This window comes from Camelus bactrianus, chromosome 20, assembly GCF_048773025.1.
Source record: "Camelus bactrianus isolate YW-2024 breed Bactrian camel chromosome 20, ASM4877302v1, whole genome shotgun sequence".
Taxonomy (NCBI): domain Eukaryota; kingdom Metazoa; phylum Chordata; class Mammalia; order Artiodactyla; family Camelidae; genus Camelus; species Camelus bactrianus.
This window is the reverse complement of record NC_133558.1, coordinates 36,594,609-36,615,269: the sequence shown is the minus strand read 5'-3', so window position 1 is coordinate 36,615,269 and position 20,661 is coordinate 36,594,609. Positions and strand designations below refer to the sequence as shown.

General features: G+C 40.0%; 1 protein-coding gene across 1 annotated transcript in view; it reads left to right on the top strand.

Annotated features, from left to right (window-relative positions):
* BMP5 (bone morphogenetic protein 5) overlaps window positions 1-15,727 on the top strand; it is a 109,661-nt gene extending 93,934 nt beyond the window's left edge. Inside the window, exons 5-7 of the mRNA XM_010973915.3 lie at window positions 8,767-8,843; window positions 10,098-10,208; window positions 13,908-15,727. Coding sequence (XP_010972217.2) covers window positions 8,767-8,843; window positions 10,098-10,208; window positions 13,908-14,057 — 338 coding nt within the window. The 3' untranslated portion in view covers window positions 14,058-15,727. The remainder of the gene's footprint in view (window positions 1-8,766; window positions 8,844-10,097; window positions 10,209-13,907) is intronic.
* Window positions 15,728-20,661: the final 4,934 nt, after the last annotated feature.

The window sequence follows — 20,661 nt, the reverse complement described above, 5'->3', positions numbered from 1 at the left end:
AATTTAAAAATTATCCAAATATAAATAGTAAATGCTGTAACACTCCTAGGCTTTTGCAATAAAATACTGTGTGGAGACTCCATGACTGAGGAAGGCCCAGGACGGAGTATTAGATGTTTGCTTGGTCCCATTTCTTTTTTTCAACGCATATCGTCAAACGTTGAAAGTCCCCATCAGTGCAGGAGAGTTAAAGCCCAGGTTATTCTTGCTGCCTTTACTTCATTTCCTTCTTCTTTCAAAGAGTCTTGCCTTCCCACTCCCCAATGCCCATTTATCCTCCCATGCTCCTACGGGAGAGCCTAGAACAGTGTCTAGCACAAAACAGGAACTTCACAAACGCGCGTTGAACAAGTTAACGTGTTGGCTGTGTGGGAAAAACTAACTTCCTTTTTCAGGGGCGTGTGCACAGAACCCCTGCTCCCAGATTTTCTGTAGAAACCCTCCCTCTTTGTTCCTCTTCAGGGTTTTGGCAAGCAGGTAGAGCAGACACTTTGAGGGAGACAGTGCCTATTTTCACTATGAGGCAACACAGTTGACGTTTATCTGAATTTGGGTTTGGGGGAAAAGAGAATGTTGGCAGTAGCTAAGTTTTAAGTTAGCCACCAGTTAAGATGGAAAGGCACTCAGTTGATTAGAGTTTAAAGAACCTACCGAGAGCAAGATTCTGTTCTAAGGACTGTATCCGTGCTGAAAATAATAGAGCCTTAAAGATTTGGAGAACTAACAGGGCAGATGGAAAGTTCTGGTTCACTGCAGGCCTGCTTGGAAAGTTCCTTATTGCAAGCTTGATCCTAGGGATCTTGGAAGGTGAATCCAGTCATGGGTGCCCGGCCTGAAACCATGGTGGTGTCTTAGGACAAGTGTTTCAAAGAGGCATTAAAACAAAAGCATCCCACACTTACTCTCAATTCTGACAGGCACTGTCTCTTGCCTACTGGACACAAAGTCAAGTCAGGCCTCTCAGACAAACTTATTAATCAAAACCAGAAAGAATAATTAATTGCAATTATTTGCTTACAATGTGTTAGAGTCTATAATTAATATACGTTTTCATTATTTCAAAAATAATCAAGTCATAAAAAGAGCTACAGTTCTCCTCTCATCACCTAACTCTTTTGAGGTGGGTTCTGCCGATACCCTGGTATCAGCATGGTGCACGCACTTCCGAATCTTTTCCTCCCAATTTACATCTCTTTTCGAGAATATATTTTTGTTATGCATTTTACATTTGTTATGTATGTGTTTATGTATTAATTACATGAATGGTATATCTTTATGTCCTTTTAAAGACTTTTCTAAGAGCAGTTTGAGGTTCACAAGAACATTGAGAGGAAGGTACAGAGATTTCCCATGTACCCCCTGCCTCCTCACCTGCACAGCCTCCCCCATTATCATTGTCCCCCACCAGGATGGTGCATTTTATTACCAAAAGTGAAACTACATTGGTTGATCACAATCACCCAAAGTCCATAGTTCACTCTTAATGTCATAGTTGGTCTTATGTATTCATAAACAATATATTTTTTCCATCTTTCAAATTGGTGACTATGTTTTTTAACTGCTACAATGTATTCAGTAGTGCTTGTATCAGAATTAATCACGTCACTCTTTAAAAGACATTTTGGTTGTCTTAAAGATGACCGGATAAAGAAGATGTGGTTTATTTATACAGTGGAATACTACTCTGCGATAAGAAGGAATAAAATAATACCATTTGCAGCAACATGGATGGACCTGGAGACTGTCATACTAAGTGAAGTAAGCCAGAGAGAGAAATCTCATATGATATCACTTGTATGTGGAATCTAAAAAGAAAAAAAAAAAACAAAGGAGACAAATGAACTTATTTACAAAACAGAAACAGACTCACAGACATAGAAAACAAACTTACGGTTACCAGGGGGAAGGGGGTAGGAAGGGTTAAATTAGGAGTTCAAGGTTTCCAGATGCTCAGTACTATATATAAAATAGATGAACAACAAGTTTCTACTGTAGAGCACAGGGAACTATATTCAATATCTTGTAATAACCCATAATAAAAAAGTGTATGTAAAGGATGTACACGTATGACTGAAACATGATGCTATACACCAGAAATTGACACAACATTGTAAACTGACTATAGTTTGATTAAAAAAATGAATACATACACACACACACACACACACATATGTATATAAAAACAAGGGCAAAATCATTCAAAAAAAATTGGGGCTTTAGAAAATCAATGCTGCCGTGAAAATCCTATAAGGCTGCGCATGTGAGAATGGTGTTAATGCACGTGATTTCTACAGTAAGGAACGCTAAAAGCTGGTGTCTGTGTCTTGAATGTGTGAAATTTTGGAACTCCCTTCTAAAACAACACTTATTTTGGTGCATGCGACATCCAGCTCTAGTGATCTTCTTGTCTGTCCATCTGTGCATTTCCCTCTCTGTCAACCATCATTCTGTCATCTAACCTTGGGGCCACTACTTACTGGTTGTATCATCTTGGACAAGATATGTCATCTCTCTCTGCCTCTGTTTCTTCATCTGTAAAGTGGGAATGTTAATAATACTGGCCTCATAGGGTAAAATGACACGTGTTGTGAGGATTCAGTGATCTAGTACGTGTAAAAACCGACAACGGTGGTTACATGCTCATTCAGTGTTAGACGTTTTCATTGCTCTTGTTCAAATGACTTCATGCGGTTTGGTTTTTCAGAACTGGTACAGAAAGAGTTCAGACTTTTACATCAGAGAAAACTAGAAATTCTCTCTCCCTCTGTCTCTCTAGTAAGTACCCCTGCCCTTGGTCACTTATTGTCAAGTGTCTTTCTGGAGAAAGTTTGCGGAGAGAACATATCTGGGCGTGGTTTATTGTGAAATAGGTATTCCATATTGAATCAACATCCAGTGAGTGGCAGGCACAACATTAACTCTACGCTGATAAAATGTGGGTAACATAAGAATCTTGCTTCTTAAAAGGTGCTCCCAAAGACAATGGGAAAGGCATGCACACTAGTAATTATCGGGAGATCAATTCTGTTAGAGTAGGTACAAGGTGGTGTGAGACGAGTAAGCCCAGAGCGCCTGAGCGGTGCCCAGGGATGCCCCACAAGACCTCATGAGGGACTTATGAAAGAATAGACGTTTTCCGGAAATGGAGGGGTGAGTGAAGCCATTTCAGACTTACGAGCTTGGTTACGGAGCCAGGTACCGGTCTCGAATGGCTGGGGGTGCAAGTATTCTTGTGTGAGAGGAGTGTGATGTCAGCTGGAAAACCATGCAGGGACCAAGTCATAAGGAGTCTGTGAGTGATGGTCAGGGGCTGTGGTGCTTCTGCGCAGGCAGTTGGGGAAAGGAGTGTCCTAATCAGATACGCATTTTAAAAAGTTAAATTTGGCATCAGAATGAAGGACAGGATGCCAAGGGAGGAAACTGGAGGCCAGAGTATGATTAGGAGTCTAACCCAACACCCCAAGCAATGAAGATTATAAGATTGGAGAGACGGGAGGTGGAAACCACAATACGTGGCATGGGGCCAGCGGGACTCTGGAGGTGGGAGCATCAAGAATAAGGGGAAGGTGCAGGGAGAAGACGCAGCCACGAGCCCAGCGCTGAGATGCAGCACAGGACTTGATGCTGCCATGGAAACCAGCGCAGGAGGGAGATGTCGAGGATGGAGCCTCCAGTGGGAACGTCGGCACTTCAAGTAAATTTCATAAAAGAGGCAAAAGACTTACTGTCAGAGAGCCAGGAGGAGAGCAGGGATGAAGTGTTATCCAAGGACCAAGTTACCAAAGAGGACGTTGAGGGAGTATGAGGGCACCAAGAATGTGGAGGGCTTCTGATAGGCCAGCCAGGCTAGAGGTGGGTCCGTCCGAGGGCGCTATGGATGGATGTAACATAGGGTAGGAGGCAGGAAGAAAGAAAATCAAGAAACATAATAAATTTCCTGGCGTGGACCACTAGCTGAGTGGGGACCCTGTTAACCGAGCAGACAGCACGGAAAGAGGGCGAGGTCAGCAGCGAAAACGGTGGGTAGGAAGGCATCTGGGAAACCTAGGCGCAGCTGGCAGGCGTTTGAAGACTCAGGTCTGTGGGCGGGTTTTTGCGTCAATGAGCTCTAAGGTGAGAATGTTACTTGCATCACTCAGGTAGACGCTTTGCTAGGCAGAGTTAAGCAAACACACCGACAGTTGTCATTTTGCAGTGTCTGTTTTGTGCCACACATTCATACACGGACAAAACACAGTTTTCCCTACACAGATAAATAACAGTAATTCCTACCGGGTTGTAGGTAAATTCAGGCGAGGAATTCACTGGCTGTGGGAAATGGGGATTAAGCTAAGGTAGCAATAGCATTTGAAATCCCTCATTTTTGGCGGGATCGTTATTTGTCTGGGGTTTATGGTAAATTTGTTTACCCCCCAAGGTCATATCAAAATTTACGACTGAGTACTCTACCATCACACCTTTCCTACGATTTTTACCTCTTGTACCTTCAGTCATTTGTCATTTTCACTTCCTGCAAATTAATTAACGTCTTGATGCTGTAGAAGTTAACTTCCTGTATCTCCCTCTGGGAATCAAGCAAGAGAGTGTTAACCCTTCCTCCTTTGTTTTGAAACATGGTATCTCATCATATTTGGCTTGTTTAAGCTATTAATGTGCTTAAATGTTAAATTCTATTTTGGATTTTTTCTTTTCTTTTATAGATTTATCTATATTTAACTCCTTAAGGAAATTAACACTCGATTTTAAAGAAAAGGAAACCCACAGTGGTAAAGGGAGTTTTTTGGACTTGATTTTCTTTTGTACCTTCATAGCTAATAAGCTAGATGTATTTATTTATTTGGCTGTTTCTTTAGGGACTAGTGGACAGACTATTGAAGCCCTATGTAGTCTCAGGATATTTTTTTCCCCATGTATTTCATTTTGGTTTTCACCCTTCTTTTTTCCTAAGACAAAATAATTTTTTAAAAAAATCCAACAAAGACAGAGATTAAATTTGCACTGTTGAGGGGCGGGGGAAGGAGGAATTGGATAAAGGCAATCAAAAAGTACCAATTCCAGTTATAAGTAAATACTAGAAATGTAATGTACAAAGTGATAAATATAATTAACACTGCTGTACGTTATAAAAGTTAAGAGAGTAAATCCTAAGAGTTCTTATCACAGGAAAACATTTTTTTCCCTTTCTTTAATTTTGTGTCTGGATGAGACGATGGATGTTCATTAAACTTACTGTGAACATCATTTCATGATGTATGTAAGTCAGAGCATGACGCTGCACACCTTCAACTTACACAGGGTGTCTGTCAAGCCTATCTCAATAAAACTAGAAGAAAACAAATCATTAAATAGCTAGTAAAAAAAAAAAACAACCCATAAATTTGTATGGTTTCCAGAAATTGACCATAAACAAATGGGCGATATTTTCAATATCTGGGGACTGGTTTCAGATATTATTACCATTACGAGGCAAAAAAGGGAATTATGGTGCGTGTGATACCTGCTTTGTGGTTGAGGAATATTTTTCCAGTGTTGGCTGTGGCACCAGACCATTTAGCAGTTTGCGGCGTGACATTTCATTTGTAGGCAGGTTCGTTGATGCTACGACCATGCCCATCTCATTTTAATATTTGAAGGATGACCAATCAATATTTTTTAAGGATACGAGTCTAATTTCTTCAACCCTCCTCCCACGGGTGCAGACCTCGCTGGTTTGGGTACAACATTTACTTAGCTCAGTACCATTAATTTTTATTTCTGACAGAATAAGCATATGGTCCTAACGCTCTATGAAATCAGACTCTTGGAACCAGATTCTGTTATAAATTTCATTGCTCGTCACCTTTTATGTGATGTTACATTATATACATCACTTAGCCTGCACGAAAAACTGCATAGATGGAACAGATATATTTTGACTTTTAAGCTTTACTTTCTGTCTTTTTTTATAAACATAGAATTCAAATAACCACATACATAGTTTATGGCTTTTCACATACACTTGTGTGTGTTATTGGCTCCAAGGTCTTTATTCTCATTCAATGTTTTCAAATAAGACAAGGATGAATAAATATCCCCATCACTGCCTGATGCAGTAAGACTTGAGCCATCACCTGTTTTGGGATGGCCCAGTTATTAAAAATGATTTTTACATTTTCAAATGTTTGAAAAAAGACTCAAAATGTAATAATATTTTGTTTCATGCAGAAATCATTGGAAATTCAAATTTTAGCACCCATTAGCAAAGTTTTATTGGAATATAGCCCCCTCCACCCATTTACATATTGCCTACAGCTGCTTTCATGATACAACCGCAAATGAGTCATTGACAGAGGACTTTAGTCTGAAGTATATACTGTGTGTCCTTTTAGAGAAAACGTTTGCGCCAGCAAATTAAACTTAGTCTAATGCATAGCTGACTTTTTCAAAAACCTAAATACCAAGAAGTTTATGCAATCAAACAAATACCAGAATTAGTTATTCCTTTTCCCTAAAAACGATACAAACTTACCCATTTCATGTTATTGTACTTACTGTCACAGTACGCTTGTTCATTGCCTGGATAAAGTTAACTCTTTTTGCTATTTCGATTAAGAGAGACGTTTACCCAAAGAATAAGAGTGCTAAGTTTCAAATTCTCTGCCCTCCATTTTCTGTCACTGTGTACATATTTAATGTGTCTTAATGAAGGCGACTGCAGATAGAAATAACTCTGATTGAGGAAAGAGTCTCTGGGTTCAGAACTGAATCATTTTCTTGTTTTCTAGGCTGACATTAAATAAATAATTAGTTGAAGTCACTGTGAAAGGCCGCTAAGACAGGCCCCTTGGACGGCTAAGGTGCCTAAATATTCATTAGAGGCTGAGGACGATTAAACTGGAAGGTGGCACCTTCATTAAACTGGGAGGTGGCACCTGGAAGACAGACCTTAATTTTCACAGCAAACTGCTACATTGATTTGGCAGAGGGAAAGTCACATTCATTCCTGGATGAAAACCTTAGCTGTCTTCTTTGAAAATAAGTTCTTTAGCGGCTTCAATTTCCCTACATTTTTTCCTCTTACATATTTTGTGTTGGAAATAGTCAAAGTGGGTTAGCTTTTAGAATATTATTTGTTTAAATTATGCATAAACCCCAAAGACAACAATATAGATTTTCTGTAATGCTCTGTCTTCCTTCAGTTTCTTACTTTATTCCAGATGCAACTTTGGGATTCTCTATTCTTAATTCTTCAAAACAACAATAAAAGGTTATGGGTTTTTCAGATTGTATTCCAAAATAAGTAATGAAAACTGTGTACTTCCTTTGCTTCAAATCATTTCTGGAACTCTCTGAGGAATTCATTCCTCGATTGCTCAGATATTTATTGGGTACCTGCTATGTGCCAGGCACTGTCCCTGCCACTTGGGATAGACCAGAGAACCAACAGGAACCCAGCCAGATTTTCACTCTTGTGGGGAACCAACAGGGATCCAGAAAGATTTTGACTCTTGCGGAGCTGACGTTCTAGAGCGAGGAAACAGGCAAGAAACAATGTACATGATAAAGGAGTCAACGACAATGCCTATTGAAGGATGATAAGCAAAATGGAAAAAAAAAAAAACAAAAAACCAAGCGAGGGGAGGGCGATCAGGAGTATCAGAGTGGGCACTGCGATCTGAAACGGGGCAGTCAGTGAGGCGTCGCTGTCAAGATGACGCTTGAGAGAAAAGTGGAAGAAGCTATAGGTGTTAGTGAAGTAGAGTTGGTGGGGGACGGTAGGTAGGGGTTGACAGTGAAGACCCTGAGGTGGGAGAGATGACCTGGGTGCCAAACAGCAAGGAGTTGGCACCGACATAGTGGAGAGACGGAGAGGAAACAGGTCAGAGGGGTGATGGGGCCAAAGCACAGGGAGCCTGGTGAGCCTTAGCGATACTGGGAACCTCAGTGGGACGTTTGGCCAGAGAGGGACAGGATTCAGTCGACTCGGTCAAGGTCCCCTCGGCTGCTTTGATGCAGAGGGGCCAGGGCAGAGCGGGAAGATAGCGGTGAGGCTGCGGCCGTGATTCAGTTGCGGGATGATGATGACTTGGACCAGAACCAGTCATGGAGGTGCTGAGGGTCGGTGAGTTTTGGAGGTATTTAATGAAGATAAAATGGGTAAGGATTTCCTGACAGATTGAATGTGGAAGTGAGAGAAGGAGTATGATTTGATTCCAATTTTTGGTTTGTTTGCTTGGCCAGGGAAAGGCTATCAGTCATCTACAGGTGGAACAAATTTGTAGGGGTCTGGGAGGGGGGCAATCAGACTCCCTACTCTGGGCATCCAGAGTTTAAGATATTTATTAAAATAAAATCAACCCCATAACATCCCAGTTGGTCCTTTCTGGGTATTTGCCTCATGGGAGAATTTAAAACCTATTGTGTGAATATTTAATATACATGGATATATGAAAAGCCACTGTAGTTTGAGTGAATTACTGAATGAGGGTTTATTGAGGGGCAGGCAGCAGGCTGCAGCACCGTCGCAACAGAGAGGATCCAGCCCCATCCTCATTAGAACCTTGCAAGGTAAATGGTCTTGTCTGCATTTTACCGAAGAAGAAACTCAGGACACGTGACTTGCTGAAGTTCACCTGGTTAAGCGAGTGGCTTTCGCTTTGGGATTTGAACTCAGGTTTTACAACATCAAACACAGCCTCCTTTTTCTTTTGTCAGGGATGTCACAAAAGAAATACTAGGATACCTGCTAAGCTGACATTTCCTTTAAAATCTGATTTTCATCTTCAGATTATAACACAAGTGAACAGAAACAAGCCTGTAAGAAGCATGAACTCTATGTGAGTTTCCGGGATCTGGGATGGCAGGTAAGAATTGCCAGATTGGTCCCTGCTTTTCTGCTTTATTATGAATCCTGAGTGACACATAATCTTTGTCAGTAATTTTTCCGATACAGTAACCAATTATTTTTGATATGACTATTCAGTGTGTGGATTATCCACGTCATTTTTATTTCTTCATTATCCTCTCACCACTGAAACATAATTATTAGGGCTTACGGTAAAAAGTAATTATGCTGTAGAATAAATACAACCCTGTGATCTTCAGAAAGTGAAAAAAAGTGCTGTTGTGTAAATATCCCAAATTTTAGTCTTAATGCCAGGTTTTCAGATTAACGTGAGTGATTCCATTTGCCTCCTCTGGTCATAAGGTAGATCTACAGAATAAAAATTTGTTTCTTGTACCTAAAAATCTGATTGCTGTCTTTTACATATGCTTCACAAACAGGGTGAGGAGGAGGATTTAACCAAAATAAGTGTTTAATGGCTCTACGTAGCAATAGTTTGCATTGAATTGTTTGGATTGCTCCATTACAATGGATCCTCAGAATATGACCTGTTGTATTGAGAAGTAATATTAAAATGTAAGCATTTTCAAATTTGTGATAAACCTTCAACACAAACTGTTCAATAATTTTATGTTTGTGCCAAGTTTTGCATCCCTGGGAAAAAAAATATCAGGGCAACCGCTGCATGCACCAACTTTTTAGCTTCCCCAAATTTTTCATGTACAGTACTCAGGAATTTGCTCTAATTCATTCCTTCTAAAGAGACTATAAAGTTAACGCACGCATGGAAGGAAAAACAGAACGAGGGACACATACTGAAGCTTTAGGAGGTTGTCAAGCTTCTGAAAGCAGGAACGCATTCTTAAGAAGTAATGGAAATTATCGCAATTAAGTTCATTCTTATTTTCCTTTCTGGTTCACTTGAACTCTCCAGAGTTCATCATTTCCTGTTTAAATGATATTTAGAATGCTATTTCACGATTATGTTTTCATTCATGAATACATGGGTTAATACAGGCAATGCATATCTTACATCGTGACCTCTAGGAGAAATTACAGAGGACAGTTTCTCTTCAAAATATTTATACTTTTGTTGTAAACTTTAACTGAACAATAAATTAAGGGACTGGGGGAGGCTGTCCTATTAGAATAATTGTTGGACCAAAATGAGAAACCAATCCAGCTGAAATGCCTTAGAGTTTTCTGTAAGAACTGCTTTTCTGCCTTTTCACTTTGGTGATATTATTTCTTCTTTTGGGTGGGTGTATTTTAGGACTGGATTATAGCGCCTGAAGGATACGCGACCTTTTACTGTGATGGAGAATGCTCTTTTCCTCTCAATGCTCACATGAACGCCACCAACCACGCCATCGTCCAGACTCTGGTATGCTGTATTTTTGTAGGATTGAAAGTGGCTTATGATGCAAGCTTCATATGAAGTTATTTTAAAGGCAAACACCCATTTATAGTTAAAAATGCATTAAATCTTCCCATGCTCCCTTGGCACTTTTTTAGGGCCAAAGTAGCAATTGTGGATGTAGTCGGGAAATTCAGGCGGGTAACCCTGATTCCAGAATGGGGAAGGATTCAGCTGGAAAGTTGGGAGTAACCACATAAAGCGGTCGTTCTGCACTGAGGTCTTCACGATGCACAAGGGCTGTTTCTGGCCCAGCAGTACCTTAGTAATCACGGCAAAAACACGGAACAAGAGCTCTGCTGAATTGCCTCTGAGGGCTTTTACTCTAATTATTCAAGAATGTTCTGTTACATACGTTGGTATTACGGAAATTCTTCCATGTAGAACATAAGCAGAAGGCTGATGTCTATTTCTTGATGCCTTTTTAAAAATAGTCTTTAAGGGAAAAATTAATCTTTATTATTTTTTTCCCTTCCACACTCAGGAATACAGCAGTGATTTAATCTCTAATAATTTAGGCTTATTTTTCTGAAAAAGACAGCAAGATGGGGATTTCCTGGTCTCTAAATGGCTGGACTGTATCTCATGAACTCTTGAAATCTCTTGAGAGTCTGATGTACCTGCCCAGGTGTGCAACTTGTTGACGTTGACGGGGGACAGCCTCTGGAAGACTAAGGGGGAGGCTCATCGAAGAAAGAGATGATGTGAAATGTGCAGAATTTAGTCTCTACCCAGCATAGAGACTAAACAGGCCAGGTGATACAATTCCAAGTTAAAGTTTGGGTTAACACGAACATTTTAACTCTACATAATTAGGACAGAAGGAAGGGGACACATTAATTAATACCGACTATGAGTATCTTACTTACGTCATGACCTCTTGGGAGAAATTACAGAGGACAGTTTCCCTTGAATCTCTCTTTAGATTCAAGACAATGAAGGGAGTGGAGCTGTTCGGTGGACAGCAGTCGGAAAGCCGTAGGTACTAGAAAAAAGTCTATCTTTGTGGGGGGAGTCATGTTTATGACCAACAAAAAGAGTAACTATTCGAGTCTGTGAGCAGATGACTTCTTCAGAAGGTTACTTTTTCCCCACAATTAATTTAAACTTTAAAGTTGACGGAAAGAGCACCCCAGTTTCCTTCTGAATGGGGAATGGTGTGTGTACATTGGCAGCCTCCATCCTTGACATGATGTTTTGCCGGCATCTTGCTGCCCTCAGAGTTTCTGCAGGGAAGCTAGACCCCAAAGATGCACGCCTGTGACCACTCGTGTGTAGGCATTGTCGGAAACTTGGGAGGTAACTCGGGAGTAAACACGAAACAGAGGGAGAAAACAAATGAGTATTTTGAAAGGTAGTCATGTGTAAATATTCTTTTTATTGATTTTTTTTTTTTTTGCTGGAACTTTTTAATTGAGTATAGTCAGTTTACAATGTTGTGGTGCACTGCATCATGTCACAGGCACGCACATACATACATAGATTTGTTTTCATATTCTTTTTCATTATAGGTTACTACACAATATTGAAGAGTTGCCTGGGCTGTACAGTAGAAACTTGTTTATTTTATATATAGTAGTTAGTATCTGTGAATCTCAAACTCCCCATGTCTCCCTTTCCACCCTCTTTCCCCCTGGTAGCCATAAGGTTGCTCTGTATGACTATGAACCTGTTTTCTTTTGACCGAGGTAGCCATGTACAAAGTATAGAGTCAGTTCCGGGAAGAGGGGAAGTTTTAAGTTCGGATATGCCTTCATCGTTGCTAGCTGTAAGGATAAACAATTCTTGATACAGGATATCATTTCCGGGGAGGGCGGGGAGCAGGTGTGTGGTGCAGGGAAGGGTACGGTGCATTCAGACTTCCTCCAGTAAAAAGAAGGTGCATGGAGCCCAGCCTTCTGTTTGTCTGCATGAGAGTTCACATCCCCTGAGAGCCAGTCACGGAGAGTGATGTGCCCTGTTGGGTCACAGAGGAACAGCCCCTTGTAGCCCGTAGAGAAATCTGTCATTTCAGTGACTCCGAGAGCTTTTTTGGGCTTCTTAGATCCGTATCTAACACATCCAAGTTCCTCAGGCTATGCAATGCTTAATTATTGAAAAAGCTCTTTGTCAAATATTCTCTTCTTCTTTTTTTTTTTTTTCTTTTTTTCTTATAAATATATAACTGCCTATTGCCAGCTTTTAGGACTGTAGTCTACAAGGCAGTGTCTGAAAACAAACATTTTTTAAAACTCTGACGCAGACTTGGACGGGACGGCGGCTGCATCACTGTCCTGGGAGGCAGGGTGTAAGTCACGGCGGACCTTGAGACGTACATGGGAAGGTTGGCTGGTTTGTTGTTTTTTTTTTTTTTTCCTGGCATTGTACACTCTCTACGCCTGTTCTGTGAGGGCCATGAAACAAGAAGACAGGCGTGTTTGTTGTTAAGAGAACGCATATTTGTGACTAACATCTTTGAGAAACAACACATGAATGCCCTTCTTTTTTTTTTTTTTTTTTTTTTTTTTGGAGCTGTGGCTTGGAGAGGGGGCCGAGGCGGTGGAAGCGGGGGGTTATCCATCACGGATGTGGGGGAGACGGGAGAAAGCTGACGAGGGGTGCTCTTGCCTCTGAAATTCAGAGAAACCATCCAACTTCCAGTTTCGCGAGGTCTTAGGAAATTTCAAGCCCATGTCCGTTCACCTCATTTTTCCTGCTGTTTCTGTCCACAGGCAGGGCTCCTATATCATCTCAGCCTCCGGGATGAGGTGCAGCCAAGACTCTCAGAGCTGTATTTTCTCTTTGTAGGTCCCCTGGGACTCCGCAGTGGGACTTCCCATAAACTCCTCCGAGGGCCTGCCAGGGTAGCGGGGAGGGGAAGGGGGGACCCCGTCCTGGCGCCTTGCTCTGTTACTGACGACCGAACTGCCCGAGAACAAACCCTTTACTTAAGCATTTCACTTTCCTTGTACTTTTTTAGGCTTTGGGGGAAGATGAATCTTCACTTTGTGAAATATCTAGGCTCCCTGCATCTGATTTAGCTTAGCCAGCTTTTTGGCACTTGTCTAGGGGAGAGAGAAAGTCAAAGGATGCTAAACTCTGGCCAATTTGGTTAAAAAAATTACAGGGAGAAGAGTTGAAATCGTGGCTTTGAAACAAGCACTGGGTTTTACCAGCGTCTCTTTTGCTGTGCTTTTTATGCTTCCTTTACCAAGGGAAGTGAAGAGTTGGCGTACTTTTTATGATTTATTGTCTAAGTATCCTTTTAACAAATAATTCTTAGATCCAAATCTTCCTACAGCCCAATCGTGTGGCTTCATTGATTGCATGTGTAACTTCAGGATTTCTCATGAAGTAAACAGAAGCGGTCATTTTAACCGAAAGGAACCCACTACCAGTTGCCATGGTCTCTCCCCCAGGAAAATTCCCACTAAATATTCCATAGAGAGAATTTTCCTTCCTTGGCAGAATATTTTTCAAAGCCCCAACACGTCATTAGAACTGGTGGGTCAACTCTAGGAGTTAATGCTTAAGAATACACCCCATCCCACCATAAATAAGAGAAGGGATGTATGCAGCTTAAGGGGGTGCTGGACCGTGAGTGATAAAACAAGAATCTGCTTGAAAACTGCAGACAGAATGTCTACCTGATTTCTTAACAAAACAAAATGTTCTTTCTGCCCCCAGGTTCACCTGATGTTTCCTGACCACGTACCAAAGCCTTGCTGTGCTCCGACCAAATTAAACGCCATCTCTGTGCTGTACTTTGATGACAGCTCCAATGTCATTTTGAAAAAATACAGAAATATGGTAGTGCGTTCGTGTGGCTGCCACTAACCTGAGAGGATAATGCTAATGAGACAAAGATCTGTATTAAGGTTTATGACTACAATAAAAAGTATCTTTTCAGATAAAAGGGGACTTTCATGAAATTAGTCTGGTTCATTTCATTTCTCTAACCTATGTACAATATCATGTATTATTTTTTATTTATTTAAAGGTCTATATTCTCCTTTGTGGATGCCTTTTCAAGAAAAATCTATTTGATAGGTCACTGCTTCATGCAGTAGATGGCCCAGTCTAACTTTCAATGGGCTAGGCTGAGGCCAATTCCATTTCAACATTTTAAAATATGACTTTTATATAATTTTCTGAAATTAGACAGAACTCCTTTAACTGTTAAGTATTGTTGAAGGAAATGGAACGCATTTGGTTATGCTCTGCCAATGAAAACTATGATAGAGTATTGATTTAGAAATAAAACCAAAAAAAAAAAAAAAAAAAAAAAACCCAAACAAAAATGCTTGGATGAACACAGTTTTTTCTTTGTGAGTTTCTGCTTCATTAGATAAAGGGAAATGTTGAACTGGATGCGAACAGATACACGGGAGGCAGACCACCGTTGCTGAACGATTGCACGCAATTGTTCTAACTGTTCGCTGTAACAGAATCGGTGTGGCTGCACGTTCCTTCTTGGCTTGAGGAGTGTAGATTCTGCAAAGAGCTCAAAGCTTCAGGAATCCCGCCGAGACAGACTTGAGCCTGGGGCCATCACTTTCCAAGTTCACGCTCAAAAAGCGTAGTACAACCTTCTTACCTCAAATCAGTCATGTCTGCCTATTGTCTAGAACACTGCTGCTGCGGATTTTTTTTTTTCCAGACTTCAAAACAGTCCAAAGTAAAGAAATATTTACACATGTTCCACCTCCCCTCCCCCCGATGAGACGCTGCGTGCATAAAACACAGCCGAGCAAGGAGGCAGCCGGAGCCGTTTTCCGTAGCTCTCTTTTGTAACCGAGCTTGCTGATTGATATGATGCTGGGGGTTTTATTTAGGGTAAAAGCACTGAAACTAAACTGGAGGAAATTACCCCAAATCCCAGAATGGCTTTGACAGAATTGCCATTTCGAAAAGAACAGCTGAAATCCATTTTTCATATCTTTGAGAATGAGCTCATTGAAAACCCTATTTTGGAAGGGGATTCTGTAACCCTTCCTCCAAGCACAAATAATTCCAAATGGGAAGGTTCTGTTGTGTGTATGTGCCTGTGTGTTCTAGCCTCTGAAATTAATTTATTTTCTCTGTCACTCTCTCTGCCTTTTAAGGTTTTTCTTTAACCCACTGACTTTGGGAAGAATGACATTTTGTGGATAACTTGCTATTTCTGTTGGCTTCACAGTTAGCCTTATTACAGTTCATCTGAAGTAATCATAAAGTACCGTTTATTAATCACCCTTTTGGACTTTGCAAATAAAACTTGTCTCAGAAATAGCTTCAAAATGTTATGGGTTCGCTTGTAATCCAGGAATATTGCAATGCTGTTTGAAAATACAGTTTATCTTAAAGTGAATTTGATAGTAACTATAATGGAGTACATTAAGTAATATATTTTTGAACTGATGGTATACCGTTATAAGAATAAGAAACGAAAGTCTATTATATTATTCTCTAAATGTGCTGTTTAAATATATTTCTATATTAAACTTGTGATGTTAGTTTCTACTATGCTTTTTGGTTTGGCTCTTTTTTTTGTAAGCGGGATACAAAATGTAAGTACATCATCATAAACTGAGACTGCAAGAATGGCAGATGTCAAATGTGTGTGGATTACATGTCTGTAATTGCCAAAACTAGTTTCTGTGCTGTGGATAAATAACTCGCTATTAAATGAACAAAGCAACTGCCTATGAATTACAGATTTTCTTCATCTGTTCAAAGAAAGGGCAGTTTTTAAAGAGCAAAAAAATAATTGGGAATGGAAATTACTTGTTCTCTTTCATTTAAGAAGGAAGATATTCTGCATCAGTATTTTCTCAGATGATGTATCTCTGCATACACACATGCACATATGCTCAGCTACATTATTCTCAAATAACTATCATAGTCACTTCTTAGTATTCCTTCGATAATCTCAAACTGTTACCTGAAATCAGAATAACCTGGCCTATTTTAACAGGATCCAAATGACTCCGCTCTTTTCAGCTACTTGTGTATTGACATTTTTGTTTGCGTGTTTTGAATTTTTCTGCTTTACACGTACTTTGCTTTGTAAAATGGTCCTAATCCTTTTTGAAAATAGAAGGACGTAAATGACAAATGCTCACGTTGCTTAAAATGGAGGCAAAAATAAATCATCTACATTGAAATAAAGAAATGAGGAAATGCAAGAAAGAAAATCCCAAACTGTTATTTTTTTTTCTCAAGTAGAGAACTGTCATTTTATCATCCCTGTAATCACCATCACTGAGTCTGAGCCAGAGTCTGCTGGCTACTAGGCAGTCTGGCGGATTTCAGCTCGCGAGACATTTACAATGAATAATTAGCTTATACTGCAGCTCAATTCAAGGCAGGAGAAATCCTCATTCCTGAACACAAGTCACTGTCTCGTAACCATTCAGTCAACTGCTCCATGGAGCATCCAATCTCCCTCTCAGATTACCTGCTTTACTGTGGGTTTTTTTTTTTTCTTGGCCTGGACCTTCTTAAAATTAGAAATGAAGAAGCCTTTGCTGATAAAGCATACATGTATATTGCTAGGTATATACGTCTGTACATTTATATTTTATCAAGTTTGGTTAAGATCATAACCTAGGAAAAAGCAGGAAAAGTAGCAATCAATTCTAGTATTTATTCTTATTTAGGCAGAAAAGTGACACTACATCCAAAGTTAGCAATTAAAAAAAGCAGTTTCTGCAAAAATTGCTTCAACGTCTGTTGTGACATTTGTTAAAGGCTGTTTGAAAAGACGGGTGTTGTAGACACAGAAGAACTGGCACGAGATGCAGCCTTTAAAAGCTACAAAGAAATTTCAGAAATTTAAAAACGTGCACCTTAACCTTTGCATCTTAGCTTTCGCTTAAAAAGCTTCAAGCTTCAGCTTTGCAGAAGCAGCTGGCCTCCAGGCAGTGGGGAGAGGATGGGTAGATACATTTTAGCCTCAAATTCTGTGGCTCGTGCATAGGAAGATGGGAGAGGGCCCACTGCAAAAACAGCCTCCAGACTGGGCAGTCTGCAAACAGGACCTAAGCTGATGGCTCAGGGTGGGGGTGGCCAGTGTTTTTCTTCCCCAGACCATTGTGGCTTCTACTACGTGATGAAATACAATAGAACCAACTTAAGAAAGCAAACAAACAAAACTAGACTGTGGTTATTTTCCTGAAGGTACTTATAGAAAAAGCCCAGACTAGGAAAATAATTTTCTCCCTGGCCAATAATTTTCTACAAGGCCAGTAAGATGCCAGATCATGTGCCTTTATATTTTCATCATTAAAACCCACCTATATACCTACACTTACAAAAACGTATATTTATTCAAATAAAACACATACACACATACTTAGAAATATGTATTGTTTTAAAGAAGACAGAGTAAAAACTTGAACACAAAGCATTTTAAATGAACCAACAGAATTTCTGGGAAGGGAAATTATAATACTTAATTTACATTTTATGGGGTGTGTTAACCAGTGGCTTAGATATGTCTCATGAGAAATATAGTGAACTGAAAGGCAGATCTGAAGGACTTACCCAGAAGGAAGCATTGAGACAGATAAAGTGATGGAAATTCTGAAAGGACTTAAAGGAAAGGGAGTTCTAACTTCCATTTAATCAATATTCCAGAGAATTGGGGATAATCTGGGGGCAAACAGCTGACCTCTTGATCGAAGCTGGCCTCTCCAACTTGGAAGACAATGAACCGGTAATCACTGTCTCTGACAGCTGCCATTTGGAATTCTGTATCCAGCAAGACTATTTTAAACATTAGGGCAAAATAAAAACATTCTCAGGCCAATAAAAACGAGAGAGAATTTACCATCAATGGCAAAACCGCTGCTAAAGGTTTTACCTCAGGAAGAACAAGCATTACCCCCAAAAGGAAATGCGTACAAATATGATGAGCAAATACATGGCAAACATGGGGGGAGATGAAAATAAACATGTCTAATAATTGTGGTTTAAAACAGCAGGAGAGTTAAATAGCATTAAATGGGGGTAACTATAGTAAAACACAGTACAAGTATAGGATGTACGGAAGGTGGATGGGTGGAAATACAGGTTTTGTACTTCTCTTGATGATGATGATTAAACTAGAAGACAAAATGTTATGTATGTTTTGAACCAGGGTTGGCAACTTGTTCTGTAAAAATGTGATAGTAAATATGTTAGGTTTTTTTGTCTCAGTTGCAACTCCGGACCTCTGCTGCTGTAGGCAGACGTCAATCGCATGTACACTACGATGTCTGTTCCAATAAAACTTTATTTAAAAAACAGGTTGTGGGTGGGATTTGGGCCACAGACTGTAGTTTGCTGACCTCTGTTCTAAACCAGGAGAGGGAATAATCGCAATGTGGTGCAATGCAATCAGTTCAACAGGATAAAAAAAGGAGAAAAGGATAAAAAAGGAATGTAGCAAAAGGGAAGTATTGCATATAATAATACGATAGAACTAAAGCCAACATAGTTGTATAATATTATTGTAAAGGGACTGAGAAGATCACTATTACCAGATTGGATTTAAAATAACTTCAGCAACGAGCTACATCCTATTCAGGAGCAGCAGACCTAAGACTTAAAAACACAGGAAGGTTGAAAGTAAAATGAAGACAAATATATCTCAGGCAATACCCACCCCAGCAAAACTGGGTTGATCACATTAAGCCATTACTAGGGAAATGAAGCTAAAAACATGTAAATAAAATTTTAATCAGTATTGTCATTTCTAAGCATATGAGTAAGACATGGTATTCTATGTTTTCGAACTGTATAAAGTCAAATTTGATAGAATTACAAGGAGAAATTAAAAGCACTTCTTTTCAGTGAGAGGCTTTAGCAAACCTCTGACTAATGGACAATTAAGAAAAGAAAAATAAAAAAGGAGGAGGAGGGTGTAGCTTAGGCGTGGTTGAGTGTGTGCTTAGCAGACGTGAGGTCCTGAGTTCAATCCCCAATACCTCCATTTAAATGAATAAATAAACCTAATTATCTCCCCTCCCCTGCAATAAAAAAGAAAAGGGGGGAAAAGAAAAGATCACTGAGGCCAGAGCAGACATGCCCACTTAGCAAGCACTCCTTAATGAGCACGTAGAGGACATTGAAGAATATACACTTACTTTCCAGCACATATGGAAAACAGATGAAAATTGATCATTTCAACCAACTGCAAAAAGTAAGGTTGCTAAGTCAAAGCACTTCTGTGACAAGAATATATGAGCATATTATAACGATTTATTTCTTTCTCCTTTGAGATGTACAAGTAAATAGTGAACAGAGCGCATCCTTTGGGGAAACTACATCGCTACCTCCTTCTGAATGTAAGGACACACTGTTGCTGTCTATTCAATTTCTGGCATGCCTTCTCATAAAATAGCTTCTAGAATGGTTTTTAAAACTGCCTGTTTAAAATTAATAAACAAAAAGTAGTTTTATCTTGGCCTATAATGTCCTTCCCTTCTTAAGGTTATTAAGACTGGTGATTTGAAAACGACTTGTCTTTAAGATGATGGTCCCCGAGATTGTAGGCAACAACACACATGGACACCACGAAGCTGTTCCAAGGTGTTCTTCTTGGGAAAGGAAGCAAAGATTTTGAGAGAACAAGCACTTCTCCAAAGATGTTATGATAAAAAGGAAGAGTATTTGGAAAATCTTGGCTATTGAACATCACGGGTCCAACGAATCTCATCTCACACTAACCAACTAGGGTCATTATTAAGTCAAAATAAACTTAGGTACTTTTTGTACCCCCAGTGCATTAACACGGCTCCTGGGGGCTCGATAATTTTTCCGTTCCCGGGGAAGGCCTTCCCTCAATTCTGCTTCCTGTCAAAGCCCTTCTCATCTGCTGCTTGCTTCAAAAACACCAAATGTACCAACCCAGGTGTGTTGTTTCCTCTAAGAAGCCACTGCAGACTCGTGCTTAGAAGACAAGCCTCCCATGAAGCCAATTATGATAGTTGTTTGGAAGAATCTTCAACTCCTACATGTAAGAGGAAGAAATTAACCATATTCATTCACTTATTAACGCCTTGAAATGATTATTAAAGATAGTCTCAGAGTTGGCGCTCCGTAAATGATTTGGCAATGACTAGCTTCATCTATTACTTGAATGGGCAGCAAACAACGAACATATAAGGAATACTGTTACACTGAGACAGAAAAGGGACGATAGTCCTCATTTTAAAATGAATGTCCCCATGGTATCTTTCACTTTTTGGGCAATTGAATCTGCTTTTCCTTAAGCTTTTTTCCTGAGGTTTTATTTGGCTCTTTTGCTTGGAACCTAGTCCTCTGTTTCTTCATTTTGCTTGATTTTCTGTGTTGCTTTCGATGCACTTGGTGGAACAGTCCCCTTTCCTGATCTTGTGGGACTGACCTGGTGTAGAAGGTGAGCCCCACCGTTCAGCCCTGCCCTGGCTGTTGGCTGTCCCTCAAACTTTTGGGA